This window comes from Elephas maximus, chromosome 2 (assembly GCF_024166365.1).
Source record: "Elephas maximus indicus isolate mEleMax1 chromosome 2, mEleMax1 primary haplotype, whole genome shotgun sequence".
Lineage (NCBI taxonomy): Eukaryota > Metazoa > Chordata > Mammalia > Proboscidea > Elephantidae > Elephas > Elephas maximus.
In genome coordinates, this window is record NC_064820.1 from 191,146,415 (window position 1) to 191,166,429 (window position 20,015).

Below are 20,015 nucleotides of genomic sequence, written 5' to 3' on the forward strand. Positions count from 1 at the left end.
ATCTACTTTTTAAAAAATCAGCCATTAAAACCCCATATATATAAAAAAAAAAACCCTATGGAGCACAGTTCTACTCTAACACCCACGGGGTCACCATGAGTTGGGGTCATCTCACTGGCACCTGGATTTTTTGTTGTTGTTGTTACATAACACATACTTATTGAAGAAAATCGTAAAAGTATAACGGAACAATGAAGAAAATCAAAACTACCCACAATCCCAGAGATAATCACCTTTAGCATTTTGGAAAACAGCTACCTGGCCAGCTGACTAGAAGAGATCCATATCGGTGCCCATTCCAAAGAAAGCTGATCCAAATGAATGCAGAAACTATTGAATAATATCATTAACATCACACACAAGTAAAATTTTGCCAAAGATAATTCAAATACGGTTGCAGCAGTACATCGAATGGGCACTGCCAGAAATTCAGGCTGGACTCAAAAGAGGACGTGGAACCAGGGTTATCACTGGTGATGTCAAATGGATTGGCTGAAAGCAGAGAATACCAGAAAGATGTTTACCTGTGTTTTATCGACTACGGAGAGACATTTGACTGTGTGGATCGTAACAAATTATGGCTAACACTGAGAAGAATGAGAATTACAGAACACTTAATTGTGCTCATGCAGAACCTGTACATAGACCAAGAGGCAGTCATTTGAACAGAACAAGAGGATACTGAATGGTTTAAAATCAGGAAAGGTGTGGGGCAGGGTTGTATCCTTTCACTATACTCATTCAGTCTATATGCTGAGCAAATAATTCAAAAAGCTAGACTATATGAAGAAGAATGCAGCATCAGCATTGGAGGAAAACTCTTTAAGAACTTGCATTATGCAGACGATACAACCTTGCTTGCTGAAAGTGAAGAGGACTTGAAGTACTTACTGATGAAAATCAAAGACTACAGATTTCAGTATGGATTACACCTCAACATAAAGAAAACAAGATTGAAGTTGTTAAGGATTTCATTTTGCTTGGATCCACAATCAACACTCATGGAAGCAGCAGTCAAGAAATCAAATGACGCATTGCACTGGGCAAATCTGCTGCAAAAGAACTCTTTTAAAGTGTTAAAAAGCAAAGAAGTCACTTTGAGGACTAAGGTGCCCCTGACCCAAGCCGTGGTAGTTTCAATCACCTCGTATGCATGCGAAAGCTGGTCAGTGAATAAGGAAGACCAAAGAAGAACTGGTGCATTTGAATTTATGGTGTCAGCCAAGAATACTGAATATACCATGGACTGCCAAAAGAACCAACAAATCTGTCTTTGAAGAAGTATAGCCAGAATGCTCTTTAGAAGCAAGAATGGCAAGGTTTCATCTCACATACTTTGGACATGTTATCAAGAAGGACCAGCCCCTGGAGAAGGACATCAGGCTTGGTACGGTAGAGGGTCAGTGAAAAAGAAGATCCTCAAAGAGATGGACTGACACACTGGATGCAGCAATGGGCTCAAACACAGCAGTGACTGAGGGGATGGCTCAGGGTATCTGGGCAGTGTTTCATTCTGCTGTATATAGGGTCACTATGAGTTGGAATCGACTTGACCGGGCCTAACAACAACAGCAGCGTTTTGGAGAAACTTCTCCTAGAATTTCATGGTACAGATATACCTGTATTTGTTTGGCAATCCCAATTCTAACACATCCTAGCCATTTGTGATCCTGGGGTCATTTTCTGTCCCACAGTTTCCTCATTTGCCCAATAAAGATGTTAACAGTTCTGGCCTCGTGGGGCTGTTGAGAGCATTCGACAAGTTAATTCATGAAAGGTGCTTAGAACAGCGCTGGGCCCATAGGCAGCTCTCTACAACTGTTCACTCATTATTGTCTCTCTCTCCACAAATATAATCTTCTGTACTTGATACAAATGGGATTAAACTGCACATACTGATAGCCATTTTTATTTCCATCTAACAATATGTTAGAAGCAGCCCTTTGGATCACAAAAATTCATTGATACCATCATTTCTACCAGCTGCAGAGTATTCCACTGAATGACAGGACCATCTTTATTTGACCAATTCCCTGTTGACTGGCCACTTTACACTGATCACGTGGAGCTGCATCCAAAGGTCTAAGACTGAACTTACATGTCGCCAAGCTGCCCTCCAATCAGCTGGACCAATTGAGACCCTCTCCAGTCGAGCAGGCGTGTAACCTCCCCCCTGCCCCCTCCACAAACACCCTCACTAATGCTATATATAACTTAGATAGGAAGCTGGGCTCGAGAACCAATTCCAGTGCCTGCACTCCTAACCTCAACACTGAGCCAGCCGAGGGAGAGAGAGGAAGTTGAGTCTGGCATTCATTCATTCAGCAGATATTAAATGAGTACCTATAACAGCAGGCCCTGTTCCAGATGCTAGGGACACAAAAGACAGATAACTTCCTGTCCTCACGAACCTTACATCTGCCAGGAAAGACAGAATATAAATAAGGAGACATGCACTGGAATCCTAGTTTGTAACACAAAGTCTCAAAGAAATCAACAGGGAACTATCACCATGGTCAGGGAGAGGTGGTCAGGCCAGGCTTCTCTGAGGAGACATTTGAACTGACTCCCAGAGGATAAGAAGAAGCCAGCTGTGCAGAGAGTCAGAGTGGCAGGCAGAAAGAACAGCAAGGGCAAAGGTCCTGAGGCAGAAAACAGTTGTGCTTCACCTCCTTAAAAAGCTAGAAATAAAAATACCACACATACATACCACTCTTAGTAATTTATCCTAGAGAAATAAGAGCTGTCACACGAATGGACATAAGCACACCCACATTCACTGCCTTATTCACAACAGCAAAAAGATGGAAATAACCCAAGTGCCTATCAACAGTTGAATGGATAAACAAATTATAGGACGTATGTACTATACACAATGGAATACTACAAAACAAAGAACAATGATGAATCTGAGAAACATCTCACATGGGTGAATCCGGAGGGCATTATGCTGAGTAAAGTAAGTCAATCACGAAAGCCAAATATTGTATGAGACTGTTATTATAAAAACCCAAGAAAAGGTTTACACATGGAAAAAAACAATCTTTGATGGTTATGAGGGAGGGGAGTGGCATGGAGGGGAAATTACTAACCAGATAGCAGACAAGATAAAGACAACACACAATATAAGGGAAGTCAGCACAGCCTGACCAAGGCAAAGTCATAGAAGCTTCCTAGACACATCCAAACACCTTGAGGGACCAAGTTACTGGGGCTGAGTACTGGCGACCATGGTCTCAGGAGAAATCTAGGTCAACTGGCATAACGTAGTTCATAAAGAAAATGTTCTACATTCTACTTCGGTGAATAGCATCTGGGGTCTTAAAAGCTTGCAAGCAGCCATCTAAAGTACATCTATTGATTCCATCACGTCTAGAGCAAAGGAGAATGAAGAAAACCAAAGACACAGGGAAAATATTAGTCCAAAAGACTAACGGATCAAATGAACCACAGCCTCCACCAGCCTGAGCCCAGAAGAACTAGATGGTGCCCAGCTACCAACACTGACTGCTCTGATAGGGATCACAATAGAGGGTCTTGGACAGAGTGAGAGAAAAATAGAGAACAAAATTCAAATCCACTAAAAAAGACCAGACTTACCAGTCTGACAGAGGCTGGGGGAACCCCCAAGACTATGGCCCCTTACACCCTTCTAACTCAGAACTGAAGCCGCTCTCGAAGCCCACCTTACAGCCAAAGACTAGACAGGCCTAGAAAACAAACAACAACACACGTGAGGAACGTGCTTCTTAGTTCAATCAAGTATACGACACCAAACCGGCAACACTTTCCCAAAAGCAAAGACGCGAGGGCAGAAGGGACAGAAAAACTGGACAGACACAGAGAACCCAGGGTGAAAAGGCAAAGGGGAGAATGCTGACACATCGCGAGGATTACAACCAATGTCACAAAACAATTTGTGTATAAATTTTTGAATCAGAAACTAATTTGCATTCTACACGTTCACCTAAAGCACAATAAAATTTAAAAAAAAAAGAAAGAAAAGGGTGTGCCTCCTTCAGTCTCTCAGTGGCCCCCAGAACCCTACACTACAGTTGAACAGAGGCTGGCTAGAGTTAACTCTTCAGTCACTAACACACTGGCCAGCCTCCCTACCCCCAAGTTGTAGGGCCTGACTTCTAGCTCTGGTATAGCCTACTAATAAGAAAAATAAACACACTATAGGAGAACGAACGGAGCCCTGGTGGCACAATGGTTAAGTTCTTAGCTGCTAATCCAAAGATCTGCCTCCGTAAAGATTAAAACCAAAACCAAACCCCTTGCTGTCGAGTCAATTTTGACTCATAGCGACCCTACAGGACAGAGTAGAACTGCCCCAAAGGGTTTCCAAGGAGCGGCTAGTGGATTTGAACTGCCCCACAGGGTTTCCAAGGAGCAGCTGGTAGATTTGAACTGCCAACTTTTCGGTTAGCAGCCTGAGCTCTTAACCACTGCGCCACCAGGGCTCCCTCATAAAGGTTATAGCCTAGGAAATCCTATGGGGCAGTTTTATAGGGTTGCTATGAGTCTGGATCAACTCCCCAGCCCACAACAACATGCAAAGAGAAAGAAAAAATAAGTACAGCAAAGGGGAAAGCAGAGAGAAAGGGGAAGGGAGAGAAGAGAGTGAGTGAAGTAGGGTGGAGGCGGGTGCAGTTGGGGAGGGGAGGAGAAGGGTAAAGTGGAACAGAGGGGGAGACTCTTTCGGGGTGTGTCCCTCCCTGCCTGGCAATACTCTAGAAGCACCCTGCACCCTAGGACACTGTGGTACCAGCAGCCCCACACCCACCAGGGCCCCAGCAGCATGAGCTTCCCCACCCTGGCGCCACCCCCTTCCCCTGCCACTTCCTCTGCTAGCCCTGCCTGGCCCCCACTCACCACTTCCTCTGCATGAGAGGCCATCCCCAGGCTGAGGCTGAGGCAGGCCTGGGAGGAAGGGTCACATTCCTGGGCACAGCTCACAGGGAGACACCACAAAATGACCCTGGCCCTCTCCTTCCAACAAGCCCCTTCATCTCTCCTTCTGTGCTATGCAGTGGAAAAGGCACAGGCTCCTGGCCAGAGAGATCTGAGTGTAAGTCCTGGCTCTGCTCTGGACAAGCTGTGTGGCCTTGAGCAAATCACTGAGCCTCTCTGGGTCTCTGCCTCATCATATATGGAATGGAGACACCAACCCCTGCCCTTCGTGAGGACAGAAGAGTAAATGGTGGAGTGACAAGAAAGAGTAAAAGTTCTTTTCCTACTCATTTATCTTATTCACCTTGGAAAACACAGTGCCTGGCACAGCAGGTGCTCAATACATGATTCTAATGGCTAACATTTATTTGAGCTCTTCGAATGCCCTGGGGAGTCCCTGGTTGGTGAAAACGGTTAACATGCTTGGCTGCTAACTGAAAGGCTGGAGGTTCAAGTCCACCCAGAAGTGCCTCGGAATAAAGGCCTGGCAATCTACTTCCAAAAAATCAGCTGTTGAAAACTTTATGGAGTACGGTTCTACTCTGATACACATGGGGTCACCTTGATGGCAAATGGTAGCGTCATGGGTTGTCTCATTTCAACCTCCAACAACCATGTGAGGTAGCATCATTACTATCGTCATTTTGCAGCTAAAGAAACTGAGGCACAGATAAGTAAATTCCCTAAGATTGTATAAGCTACAGGAGGCAGAACCAGGCTTGAACTCTAGGAACTCATCCAGGGTCCCATGCCATCTCTGATCCCTGGCAAACAGGAGCTTCCCTTCCTGTCTCACCCTCTTTACTGTCTTTCCTCCTATCAGGCCTTAGCCCCCCTGGAATCATCCATGCCTCCCGCCCCCACATACAGCAATCCCTTCTCAGGCTATTCACTTTCCACCAGTCACTTCCCTTCCCTGGGCTCTGACTGGGCCCTAACCACAGCTCTGGCCTCCCCTGCCACACCCGCCTGCTCCAGCCACCAGGGCATAGCCACTGTAACCCAGGCTTCACTCATCACAGTCACTTTGGCCTTGGGCAGCCAGGAAGCCTGGTTCTGGCATCCTCCAACTGAGTGGCCTCAGGCAAGCCACTCTCCCTCTCTGGTCATGGCCTCTTCCCCCATCCAAAGCTGGCCCCTGTCTAATACTACATCAGCTGACCTGGTCAGGCCCAGGGGACCTGGGGCAGGCAGGACATTAGCTGAAGTAAAAAATGTCAAGTCCAAATTCCTCAGCTTGGCATTCAAGGCCCTCTTGACTTGGCCTCTCTAATACTCTTCCAGGTCTAGCGCCACCCTGGCCAGCCCCACAGGCCACACCCAGCTCCCTAACCCACTGAGTACTGGGCCTGAGAAGGCAACAGAAATGGGTGTATGGGGGAGGGTAGCAGCAAACAGCAGAGGCCAGATCTGCACCATCCAATACAGTAGCCACTGGCCACACGTGGTTACTGAACACTTGACAGGCAGCTAGTCCAGCCCGAGATGTGCTGTGTGCAAAACACACACCAGATTCCAAAGACTTAGGATGAAAATGTATATACATAATACCATGTTAATTCTACATTAATGGCATGCTAAAATGATACGATTTTGGATATACTGTGTTCATGAAAATATACCATTAAAATTAATTTCTCCTGTTCTTCTTTCCTTTTTTGAATGAGGCTACTACAAAATTTTACGTCATACTGCGGGGGCTTGCAGTTTGTTGTGACACTGGAAGCTACGCCACCAGTATTTCAAATATCATCAGAGTCACCCATGGTGGACAGGTTTCAATGGAGCTTCTAGACTAAGACAGGCTAGGAAGAAAGGCCTGGCAACCTACTTCCTAAAAACCAGTCATTGAAAACCCTACGGATCACAACACAGTAGCGTCAGATATAGTGCCGGAAGACGAACCTGCTGGTTGGAAGGCACTCAAAATACACAGTGGCCAAGACAATGGACTCGAGCATACAATGACCAGGACCAGGTAACATTCTGTTCTGTTGTGCATGGGGTCACCAGGAGTCTGAGCCAACTGGGCTGCAACTAAAAACAACTAGAAAATTTTTAATTACATATGTAGCTCACATTATACTTCCATTAGACAGCACTGGCTGTTCCTCTGGGCCGGCAGATGTGGCCTTGCAGAATGTAGGCCAGAGGTGCCTGCTGATCTGATGTTTCCTGAAAATACAGAAATCTAGGCTTTTCTGTGAAATCTCCTGATTTCAAAATAATACGGGCAAAAAAAATTAAATTTGGAGCCAGACAGTCCAGTCTACAGGTGTACCAGGCTGAAGCCTTTCCCTCTCTCCACTGAGGAAGCCGCCTCTAATCCGCTGTACCCCACAATACTCTCATCCCGGTCAGCAACTTCCTCCCTCCTTCTCCAGGACTCACTGAAAGCAGCGAGGGAGAGAGATGCTGGCTTATTCCAAGCATGCACTGCGGGCCAGGAACTGCTAAGCCCTTTGTGTGACCTGCTTGTTTAATTCTTAAAACTGTGTGGGATGGGGATTAGTATCAGCCCCACTATACAACTGGGGAAACTGTAGCTCAGAGATGAGGCACCCACCTGATATCACATAGCTTGGTTAGTAGGGCAGCCAGGATTTGAACCCTGGCCTATTTGGTTGCAAGGCCCAAGTCTTTCATTACACACCAGTGACTTGACACATACAGGTGAGCAAACACTTTGGAACTGAATCAAGGCACATTCATCTGCATAAGGCATACACATTCTTCACTGCAGGTGGTTTTGTCACCCCCCAGGGACATGTGGCAGTATCTGGAGATTTCTGGTTGTCATGACTAGGGGGGAAGGTGCTCCTGGCATTTGATGGGTAAAGGTGGGGGATGCTGCTAAGCATTCTACGATGCATAGGAAAACTCCCCACAACAAAGAATTATAGGGCCTAAATGTCAGTAGTGCTGAGGTGGCAAACCCTGGTATGGGGAATTAGCTATAAACACAAAATTCAGGGCATTAAGTCATGATAACTGGCCAGGACCATTTCTGTTTGGTACCAAGAAGTCCTTGGGTGGTGCAAACAGCTAATGTGCTCAGCTGCTAACAACAAAATTGGGGGTTCGAGTTCACCCAGAGACACCTTGAAAGAAAGGCCTGGCAATCTACTTCTGAAAAGTTAGCCACGGAAAGCCCTGCGGAGCACAGTTCTACTCTGACACACAGGTATCAGAATCAGAATCAGAACTGACTCCACAGCGACTGGTACTAGTTTACTAAGAGCATCAACAATACTAAATTACCTTTGTTTCCTGAGCACTTCTGGATGGCGATGTGGTGCTGGAGACATCACTTCTTTAGAGCCCAGCCTTGAGAGACCTGTCATTCTCAATTCCATTTTACAGACAAGAGCCTGGGGCTCAGAGGCGGAGGTAATTTGCTTAGGGTTCAAACAGCCAGGACTGGAACCCAGATCCTAGGGAAACTTAAATCTCTTCCCCAATCACCAGTAGCAGGGGCCAGGTGTGACCATCCAAGGCTGCTCTGGGACCCTGGAGGTAGCCCCTGGGGATGCCCCCCTAGTCTGGGTAACATCAGGCCAGGGTACCGAGAGATCCTGGATGTGGTGGGGACCGGACTCCAGCTAGTTGTTTGGCTCACTTCAACTTGGTCTCTTTGGAAAAAAAACAAAACCCACTGCCATGACATCCAACTCATGGCAACCCCATGTGTGTCAGAGATCACCAGGCCTTTCTTCCATGGCACCACTCGGTGGGTATGACCCACTAACCTTTAGTAGTTGAACGCAAACATTTGTGCCACTCAGGGGCTTGGTCTCTTTGGAGCCAACCAAAAAACTCAGTGTGGTGTCTGGGGTCTTAAAAGTTAGCAAGAGGCCATCTAAGGTGCATCAATTGGTCTCAGCCCACCTGGAGCAAAGGATAATGAAGAACACCAAAGACACCAGGAAAATATGAGCCCAAGAGAAAGAAAGGGCCACGTAAACCAGAGACTCCATCAGCCTGAGACCGGAAGAACTAGATGGTGCCTGGTTACCACCAGTGATTGCCCTGACAGGGAACACAACCGAAGATCCCCGATGCAGTAGGAGAAAAGTGGGATGCAGAGCTCAAATTTTAGTAAAAAGACCAGATTTAATGGTATGACTAAGACAGAGCCCCAAACTAAAACCATTCCCAAAGCCAACTCTTCAGACAAAGATTAGACTGGACTATAAAACATAAAATGATACTGGTGAGGAGTGCGCTTCTTAGCTCAAGTAGACACACAAGACTATGTGGGTAGCTCCTGCCTGGAGGCAAGATGAGAACGCAGAGGGGAACAGGGGCTGGTTGAATGGACACAGGAAACACAGGATGGAGAGAAGGCGTGTGCTGTCACATCGTAGGGAGAGCAACTAGGGTCACGTAACAATGTGTGTAGAAGTTTTTGTATGAGAAACTGAGTTGAATTGTAAACTTTCACTTAAAGCACAATTAAAAAAAAAAAAAAAACTTCTCAGCGCAGTAAGTGCTAAGTTTGCACCCAAGCACACCCACTGGGCAGGCGTCATCCCAGTAGGGCTCAGACCATCTCGTTATAGGACCACTTCAGGAACCTCTCACAATAGCACAGATTCTGTTAAAAAATACTTGGCTGAGAGGAAATCAGGTTACTGCCCAGGGGCAGATCTCTTTCCGGAGGAGGAGGAGGGGAGGCTTACCAGAGTCTCCAGAGGAAGCGGAAGCCCAGCCTGGCTTTAACAATATTAGGCAGGAGAGGGGGTGAAGGGAGAAGGTCCTGGCCTAGGAAGGGGGCAGTTCACATAATCACTTAACCTTGGCTTTGTTTAAGCTCTGGTGGGGAGGGAGGGCCAGAGGGCAGGATGTCACACTTAAAGGATGCAGGTTGACAATCACTCCACAAAGCCAACCTGGCTCTGGAGAGCACTTAAGGTCTTCTCTCCCTCCAGTGACCAAGAGGGTTCAGGGTCTGACCCTCAGCAAGAGCAAGGGACAAAGGGGACTCTCTTGTTATACTTTCATCTTACTTTATTTTTAAAATCACAGATATGCATGCCCTTTGACCTAGTAATACCCTGCTGGGAGTCTAGCCTAAAAAAATAATTTCAGATAGTGAAAGAACTTCATGAACAAAGCTGTTCATCCATACACAGTCAGTTCTGCTATAAGGTTTATTTTGACAATGCAAATCTTGTTCCAAGGCCACTGATATACGGTTGTTAGTTGCTGTGGGGTCTATTCCAACTCATGAGGACCCCATGTATGCAGAGCAGAAGCGTGCTCCAGAGAGTTTTCAAGGCTGTGACCTTTCAGACGCAGACTGGCAGACCTGTCTTCTGAGGCACCTCGGGCTGGGTTCAAACCACCAATGTTTCAGCTAGTAGCCGAGCGCTTAACTGTTTGCACCACCCAGGGACTTCATTTGGGAACAATTTTCTCATAATATTAATTTCATGTTTGCTTATGCAGTTTTGTTTGCCAGAAACACCAGGTGAAGGCAGAAAACCACACCCAGCTAAACCAAGCCGTAAAGGAATATACCGAACACGTGCGCGCGCACACACACACCTTGAACATCTGTCAGCTACCTATCCAACACACTCATCCACATCTGGTGGCACAGCTGGACCATCAATTCCTGAAAACCCTCCTTCCACCACTCCATAGTAACTCATAAGCTGCAATGCTTGCGGTACCCACATTCATAAAAAAACTTCAGGAGTTTTTCAAGTATCATATTTCTTGTAGTACTTACATATTTCCTATCCATTTAGCATGAGTAAAACTATACCACTCAATAGCCAAAAGGTAGAAACAACCCAAGTGTCCATTAACAGATGAATAACCAACCCGTTGCCGTTGAGTTGATTCTGACTCATAGCAAACCTACAGGACAGAGGAGAACTACCCCATAGGGTTTCCGAGGAGTGGCTGGAGGATTCGAACTGCCGACCCTTTGGTTAGCAGCCCAGCACTTACCCATTGCACCACGAGGGCTCCTATGGAATATTGCTCAGCCCTAAAGAGAAATGAAGTCCTAATACTTGTTATGACATGGATGAACCTTGAAAACATTATACTAAGTGAAATAACCCAGACAAAAACTGTATGATCCCACTTACATGAAACATCTAGAATAGGCAAGTACAGAGAGAGAAAAGCTTATTTATTAGTGGTTGCCAGGGGCTGGTGAGGGGGCAGGGGAATTATTGCTTAAGCTTTTGTTTGGAACGGTAAAAACTTTTGGGAATAGACAGTGGAGACGATGGTACAACATGGTGAATGGAATCAGTGTCACTGAATTTATAAATGGTTAAAATGTCAATTTTTTTTTTTTTTTTTTTTGGTTATATGTATTTTACCCTAATTTTTTTTTTTAAAGAGTAAGTAAAAAGAATGTAGACTGACCTAGATTAACATCCTGGCTCTGGGGCTGAGTGTTAGGCCCTTAATCTCACTTTCCTCACGAGCACTCCGGCTTTTATCGCATGACTTTGCATAACACAGTGATTTTTAGGAACGCATATGCCACATTAGAGCAGAACAGTGTTACACAAAGTGCTTAGCACCGTGTCTGGCACATGGGAAGCATTCAAGCGATCTTAACTTACTAACAGTAAAACAAAGAAATTGCTTAAATATCCAATAAAGTTAGGATCAGGAGCCTGTAAAGCACTTAGAATAATGCAAGCAAAGGCTTTAAAAATGAAAGATGGCATTAAAAAAAACTGTAAGTCTGTATGGCTACAACTCCACATTTAAAAATTACCACATCTCTAAAGTCTGGAGGGAAAGACGTTCAAGTGTGAACAGCAACTGATGAAGACTCAGGGTGATTTTTTTTTCTTTTTAATTTTTTAAAATAATATTTAATCATGTTTTTGGTGAAAGTTTACATAGCAAATTAGGTTCCCATTTAACAATTTCTATACATATGGTTCCGTGACACTGGTTACATTTTTCACAATGTGTCAGCATTCTCATTATTTCCATTCTGCTTGTCCTCTTCCCATGTATCTAGCTTCCCTCCTCAGAGGCATCACTAGGGTTGGTGCCACCCAGTGTGGTAACTCAGGGTGTCAACCCTCGCCCCGCGTGGACCTCCTCCCATATCAGACCACACAGAATCTTTAGTGATGTTTTTTGGGCTGATGCTGCTCATCAGTCATAATTCCCGGATATCACCCCTTCTTTTCCTTTAATTACCACTTTATTCTCAAAAAAGCTATTGATATAGGTTCACAAATACTAATTATCACAATATTGTAGGTAAAACACCAGAAAATTTGACAAAAGCAGCGACTATAAAAACAACAGCAGCAACAAAAACAACAGCACACGCCTATAGCACCTACAGACAAAACCAAGTGATTCGAAGCATCATTGTAATTGGGTCACAATGACAGCTCTGACCAGAGTGCCTCAGAAGGTTCAGAAAGAAAATGAGCATAGAGTTTTAGCCTTGTAGGTATATTGATACCTGTCAGCTGGCCTTACGAAAAATGATTTTGTTGTTATACCTAACTACATGGGCATTTTTATAAAAAAAAAATAATAAATTTCTCCTGAAACACTGCATAACATTTTATAGACAGTCATTTTGGTGTCCCCGCCCCGACAATGACACTTGGCGCAGTCCGCACCCCCTGCACTCCCCTAGTGACATCACTGTCCCTGTTCCCCCTTACCTTCTTATCTTTGTTTTAGGGTAAATGTTGATCGTGTCGTCTCATATAGATGATTACTTAAAGAAGCACAGACCTCACCGGTAATATTGTTTATTTTATGAGCCAATCTGTTATTTGGCTGAAAGGTGACCTCCAGGAGTGGCTTCAGTTCCAAATTTAAAGGGTATCCCGGGGGTTTCCCTAGTCTCTACCTGTCCAGTAAGTCTGCCCTTTTTTAGGAATTTGAGTTTTGTTCTACATTTTTCTCCCATTCTATCTGGGACCATCTACTGTGTCCCTGGTTAGAACAGTCAGTAGTTGTAGCCAGGATTCTTTTTAATTTTTGCTATTTTTTGATATATTGCCTATTTTAAACTAGTAAGTACGTACTGTTTTTACACTGGCAAGACAATAAACTTTTAAAAAGCTTAAAGACAACATAAAATCAAAACCAAAAAACAATTTTCCAGAACCAAAAACATCACCTCAGCCAGCTCAGCCAACCCCTTGATTTCTGCACAGTCCCTGCCCCTGTTCCGTGCACACATGCCTTGGCTGCCATGACAACAAACACGCCCTGCAGAAGGCAGCTTTTTCCACTCAATATTATACCAAATACCTCCCCCCAGTTCCTAACTCATCTTCAGAATAATTTTTGTTTTCAGAATAAAGATTGTTTAATGATAAAAATTCTGAAGCCAAGTAGCTTGTGAGCTTTACTTTGTATCTAGAAACAGAATGGAAATGATTTCCTTTTGTAACCAATTTGCAATCACATAACGGCTGGGTGAGAAGGAGCTTCACCTTGTACAAAATCAATTTTATCCACCTCTTTCTCCTGAGGCAGAAAGGGGGGGTGCTATGACCTGAAACTGTTAATGTTGAGGCTTTAAGCAGCTACAAGGCTCTCACCAGCAAATCAGGAATCCGAGTCCTCTCCTACCACGTGTTTTCAGAGGTGGGGAGAGGGACGCTGGGGTGGCTTTGAGAACTGCTGTTGTTAGGTGCTATCAAGTCAGTTCTGACTCATAGCGACCCTGGGTACAACAGATGGAGACACTGCCCGGTCCAGCACCATCTTCACAATTGAAGTTATGCTTCAGCCCATTGTTGTAGCCATTGTGTCAATCCATCTTATCGAGGGTATTCCACCTTTTCGCTGACCCTCTACTCTTTACCAACCACGATGTCCTTCCCTAGGGACTGGTCCCCCTTGATAACATGTCCAAAGTATATATTATCTAGTTTGAGAACTAGACTCCCATTTAAAAGGGCCCACCTACTTTGAAAAACCAGGAGGAGAATCAGATGAGTTCCTTTGTTTGAAACTTCCAGAGTAGCAGGGGAAGTTTAACAGGGCAAAAATAGACAGAAATGACAATCGAAACTGATAAAGGAAAATCTGACAAGTATGAAGGCAAAGTTCTGCATTTAGGTTTGAAAGAAAATGAACCATATGAAGCCAGGATAAATTGGAGAAGGGAGATGGAGTCCCTAGTGGTGCAAACAGTTAAGTGCTCGGCTGATAACTGAAAGGCTGCAGGTTCTAGTCCACCCAGAGGCACCTCTGAAGAAAGGCCTGGTGACCTGCTTCTGAAAAATGAGCCACTGAAAACCCTGTGGAGTACAGATCTCTGATACACATGGGTTCGTCATGAGTTGGAATCGATTTGCCAGCAATTGTTCACAGGTAAAAACATCAGTGAGAGCCAAAGCACACTAAAAACACCAAGTCTTCTAGAGAAAGTGGAAGATGGAGTGACCTGACCAAGAGTCTGGCTGCCCTCAAGGCAGTCAAAACACATCTGGAAGGGCAGGCTCTGTCCTAGGCAGACAAAGACATATGGCAGGTATCCAGAGGGACCATTTGTTTGGGCCCTAAGAGAAAAGCTGCAGCTATGGAAAGGGTAAAGAAAACATGCGCAGGGTATTTAAAAAAAAAAACCAAACCCATTGCATCGAGTCTATTCTAAGACATAGTGAACCTACAGGACAGAGTAGAACTGCGCCAAAGGATTTCCAAGGATCGGCTGGTGGATTCAAACTGCCCACATTTCGGTTAGCAGCTGTAGCTCTTAACCACTGAGCCACCAGGGTTCCTGTGCAAAGTAGAGTCAACTGCTGTCCAGTCAATTCTGACTATATAGTGTGTGCTAGCTGCTTTCAAATAGCACAAAGCCCACCAGCAAAAAAGGCTAGAAAATCAGCTCCAATGCCACAAGTATGAGTACCACTGAGACCTGCCTCTGTAACCACAGGACCTTTGCTCCTGTGGGGGTTCCCCCCCATAACAGGAAGTGCTGGCTCAGAGTGGAGACTGTAACAAAAGAAGAACCCCGATGGAGCTGACTGTTCTCAAAGTTATCCCCACTCTCTAAGCCTCTAGAGCAGAGCTTCTCCAAAGTCGAAGCGCTTAGGAATCACTTGGCAATTTTGTTAAAACGCAGATTCTAATTCAGTGGGTCTGGGGTGGGGCCCGAGTCTCTACATTTCTAAGTAGCTCCCAGACGATGCTGATGACCCTGGTCCAGGGACCCCACTTTGAGTAACTGGGCTCTAGGCCACTGGCAAGTCAGAGACTAAGTCCTCACCAGGGGCCTGGAGAAGCCCAGCTTCCTGAAAGGACAATCTCGGGGTCAGAGCGGCCTACAAGCTACAGAAGCCCCAAGGAGGGTGATGACTGGTTTAGGAAGAAGGCACCCTCCTAGAGGTATACATCAGCTAAGCACGTAGGATTCTCCCTATAAAGGTTTTCCTAAGGGAAAGGAGATGGGGAGGTGCGGGGAGAGTGGAGTCAGGCTGTAGGTGTTTGGGCCCCAAAACAATTTAGCAACTCAGAACGGATCACAGGAACAGAGACTCATAACGTCTGGGTGCAAGTGTCTAGATCTAATCAGCTCTGCCCCACCCACCCCTCCACAAAAGCTCTCTGCCCGTATTCCTCTAGCGGAGAGGTGACTGCAGACTGGGAGTTTACCCCGCTGTGACTCAGACGCACAGAATCAAATCTGATCCCCGCAGTATTCCCTGAGGCCCTGGCCTCCCCTCTACACAGTCCCGGCCCACCTTTCCAACCCTAACTTTTGATGCTACACGCCACACCTTGCCCTTCCCCCTTCCCAGTCTTTGGCTCATCTTCAGGAGTGCCTTCTCCTCCACCCAAATTTCACCAGTCCCAACGCAGCCAAGCTTGCCCCGTCGCCTCGATAAACCCAAAGCATCTGCGTGGTCTCTCTTAAAAAGATATGTCTCCTATCACAGTTTTCTTTTCTTTTCTTTTTTACTGCCGATGCCTCGGGTGGCTCTCTCGGATGCAGGGCGCCCCTTTGTCTCCCCCTGCGGCGCCGAGCGCAGTGCCTGGCGCACAGGAAGTGCTCAAAACGCAGCACGGTGGGCAGCAGCCGTGCCCAGAGGGGGCACCCAGCTCGCATGGATTCAGCCGGGCTGGGTGAGATCCCCCAAAGAACAAGGGTCACCGAGGCGAGGGCCCGGGACCCCGAGTTCAGGGCCGGGGCAGCCCCTCTGCGCCTTTCACAGCCGTGGCCGGGGCTGTCTGGGGCCAGCACCCCTCCCTTCCGGAGCCGCTCCACGCGCCCCGGGCACTCGCCCACCCTCCTGCAGCGCCCTCACCTTATAAACCTTGCCGAAGGCGCCGTCGCCCAACTCGCCCACGATCTCCCACACCTCATTGGGGTCCACGTCCCGGCGGACGTGCTCATATTCGCGGGACTTTCTCTTCTCGAAGGTGGACAGGCGCAGGATGCGACGGAAATTGGCGAAAGCCATGGCTTGGGGCGCGCAAGCCGGGAGGCGAAGTGGCGCCGGCTCGGGCTGTGGCTGTGGCGGTGGCTGGGCGGCCGCTAGGCTAGGAGTGGAGGACGCCGCGGCGCTCTGGGGTTCTCCCCAGACCCGCCCTTCCCTGCTGACCGACCCGATCAAGTGCACCCTGGGCTGCGCCGCGGCAGGAGACCCGGAACCGCGCAGGCGGCCGCGGTCCCGCCCCCGCTCTGTCCAGTCCCGGGGCCGCCTCCTGAATGCCTGCCCCGCTTGCTCCGCGCCCTCCGCCCAACTCGCGAGCCCCGGGATGCGTTCCGGGGACCCGGCCCCGCGCCCGCCCACCGGCCCGCGGCTCCACCTGCAGCTCCCCGGCAGCGCCCCGAGACCCCCTAATTGGCTGCAGCCGCTCTCCGACTCCGCCCATCGCCGCAGGGCACTCTGGAGGCTGTAGTCTCCCACGCCTGGCTCCCGCGATCCTCTGGCTGGGCTTTGGAGAGCTTAGGTGACCCCTCGAAGGGACCGTCCCGGGTCTGGGAGGCCAGCCGTGCCGCGCCGCGCCGCGTGGCTCCCAGAACTTTTATGGAAAGCTAGTATTTCGCGAGTGCCCACTGATTGCGGTCAGTGTCAAGAGGCGAACAGACGTGAGCTCACTGAATTCGTCCCGCAACTTTCCCGCGAGGCTGCTCCGCTCGCCCCCACTTTTCAGATGAGGACGCTAAGGCCCGGCGGACTAAGTCACTTGCTCTAGGACGCACATCTTGGCTGCGAATACGGTGCGGGTGCCTCGGCGCGGTGCTGCCTCCTAGTGCGCAAAATGCAGGGCCGTTGCTCCTAAGAGACCAGACTTTCCCAGCAGGTTTGCTGCTTCCCAGGGGCTCCCCCTGCCCTTCCCCCTCCCCCTTGCCCGCCCAGCCGAGGTCCACAAGGTACCTTCCCCTCCCCATCCTCTACAAGCCTGTCAGGATTGGAGGGCTGGGAGAAATAACGACTTTGGGACTTGTTTATCTCATGCTTCATGATGGTTTTGCAGACATACTTGAATATTAAGATTTTCTTACCATTTATTTCCCAATTTTAAAAAATTTAAAAACTGAAGCCCTTTTTGACCCCCATCATTCTATATCCCAGCCTGTTGACTCACTTTGCCGCCACTGTTACCAGTTTGTGTCCTATACCAAAACCAAAGGGAACCAGTTGCCACTGAGTTGGTTTCAACTCATGGCAACCCCAAGTGTTACGGAATAGAACTGCACTCCATAAGGTTTTCAAGACCTTTAGGGAGTAGATCACTAGGCCTGCCTTCTGAGGCGCCTCTGGGTGGGTTTCCACCGCCAACCTTTTGGTTAGTAGTCAGCACTTAACCGTTTGTTGTTAGGTGCTGTCAAGTCAGTTCTGACTCATAGCGACCTTACTATGTACAACAGAACGAAACAGTGCCGGGTCCCCTGCCGTCCTTACAGCCGTTATATTTGAGGCCACTGTTGGAGCCATTGTGTCAATCCATCTCGTTGAGGGTCTTCCTCTTATTCACTGACACATCGTTGTCATCTAGTGCTGCTATAACAAATACCACAAGTGTATGGCTTTAACAAAGAGAAATTTATTCTCTCACGGTTTAGGAGGCTAGAAGTCCAAATTCATGGCACCAGCTCCAGGGGAACGCTTTTTCTCTCTGTCGGTTCTGGGGGAAGGTCCTTGTCATCAATCTTCCCCTGGTCTAGGAGCTTTTTAGTGCAGGGATCTCGGTTCCAAAGGACACGCTCTGCTCCTGGCTCTTCTTGCTTGGTGGTAATGAGGTTCCCCCGTCTCTCTGCTTGTTTCTCTTTTATGACTCAAAAGAGATTGATTTAGGACACAACCTAATCTTGTAGATTGAGTCCTGCCTCATTAACATCATAGAGGTGGGGTTTACAACACATAGGAAAATCACATCAGATGACAAAATGGTGGACAATCAAATGATAGTGGGACTCATGACCTAGCAAAGTTGACACATACTTTTGGGGGACACAATTCAATCCATGATAGTACATAGACAAAGTCTACCCATTCTTACTTTTAACTCATTCTGGTTGTACTTCTTTCAAAACAGAATTGTTTGTTCTTCTGGCAGTCCAGTGTATATTCAGTATTCTTTCCCAACACCATTAATTCAAAGGCATCAATTCTTCTTCAGTCTTCCTTGTTCTTTGTCCAAATTTCACTTGCATATGAGGCAATTGAAAATACCATAGCTTAGGTTCCATGCACTGTAGTCCTCAAAGTGACATCTTTGCTTTTCAACACTTTAAAGAGGTCTTTTGCAGCAGATTTGCCCAATGCGATGGGTCATTTGATTTCTTGACTGCTGCTTCCACGCGTGTCAGTTGTGGATCCAAGTAAAATGAAATCCTTGACAACTTTGATTTTTGTCTCTATTTATCATGATGTTGCTTATTGGTCCAGTTGTGAGGATCTTTGTTTATGTTGAAGTGTAATCCATACTGAAGGCTGTAGTCTTTGATCTTCGTCAGTAATGCTTCAAGTCCTCTTCACTTTCAGAAAGCAAGGTTGTGTCATTTGCATATCTCAGGTTGTTATCGAGTCTTCCACCAGTCCTGATGCTGCGTTCTTCATATAGTCCAGCTTCTCTGATTATTTGCTCAGGATACCCATACCCGTTGCTGTCGAGTCGATTCTGACTCATAGCGACCGTATAGGACAGAGTAGAACTGCCCTATAGAGTTTCCAAGGAGCACCTGGCGGATTCGAACTGCCGACCTTTTGGTTAGCAGCTGTAGCACTCAACCACTATGCCAACAGGGTTTCCATTTGCTCAGGATACAGATTGAATAAATATGGTGAAAGGGTACAATCCTGACACAACCCTTTTTGACTTTAAACCCGACGGTATCCCCTTGTTCTGTTTGAACAGCTACCTCTTGGTCTCTGTACAGGTTCCTCATTGTGCCCTATGGACAGTTATAAAATACTGTTTTTAAAATACTAGGTGGTTCCAAATGGAGAGTTCTGGGGATGGGAATGGGCTGCAAGGCTTATTATTATGGTAACACCACCAGTTGCCAGCAAGGCAATTCCCACTTATGGTAACCCCATGTCTGTCAGAGTAGAACTGTACTCCATAGGGTTTTAAATGGCTGATTCTTTGGAAGTAGATTGTCAGGCCTTTCTTCTGAGGCACCTCTGGGTGGACTTCAACCTTCAACCTTTCATTTGTTTTGGACCATTTGACCACCTGTAGGGCAGAGGGGGGCAGAAGGGGTAAGACTGCCCCTCTGAGAGATGAAAGCTCTGGCCTCTGGAAAGCTGTGGGCCTGGGGAGGCTGGGGGTCAGAGGCCCACCTCATCCCCCAGACCAGAGCCAAACTACCCAGAGCTCTGTGACTGTCTCTGTGCTCACTCCAGGAAAAAAAAAAAAATGAAAAGCAAAAATGGAGAGGTTCACTCAAAAACATTAGGTGAAAGATGTCAGACATAAGAGACCACATATTATATGATTCCAATTATATGAATTGTCTGGAAAAAGCAAATCCATTGAGAAAGAAAGTAAAATAATGATTGCCTGGGGCTGGGTGTAAAATGGGATTAACCTTAAATGGACAAGAGGAATCTCATCCGGGTATTGAAAATGTT

The 20,015-nt window shown here is 46.9% G+C and overlaps 1 protein-coding gene across 1 annotated transcript in view; it reads right to left on the reverse strand.

Annotated features, from left to right (window-relative positions):
* The window catches only part of STK10 (serine/threonine kinase 10), a 162,216-nt gene extending 145,500 nt beyond the window's left edge, over nucleotides 1-16,716 (reverse strand). The window contains exon 1 of the mRNA XM_049874319.1: nucleotides 16,236-16,716. Within this exon, the coding sequence (XP_049730276.1) occupies nucleotides 16,236-16,391 (156 nt within the window). The 5' untranslated portion in view covers nucleotides 16,392-16,716. The remainder of the gene's footprint in view (nucleotides 1-16,235) is intronic.
* Between the last annotated feature and the right edge of the window lie 3,299 nt (nucleotides 16,717-20,015).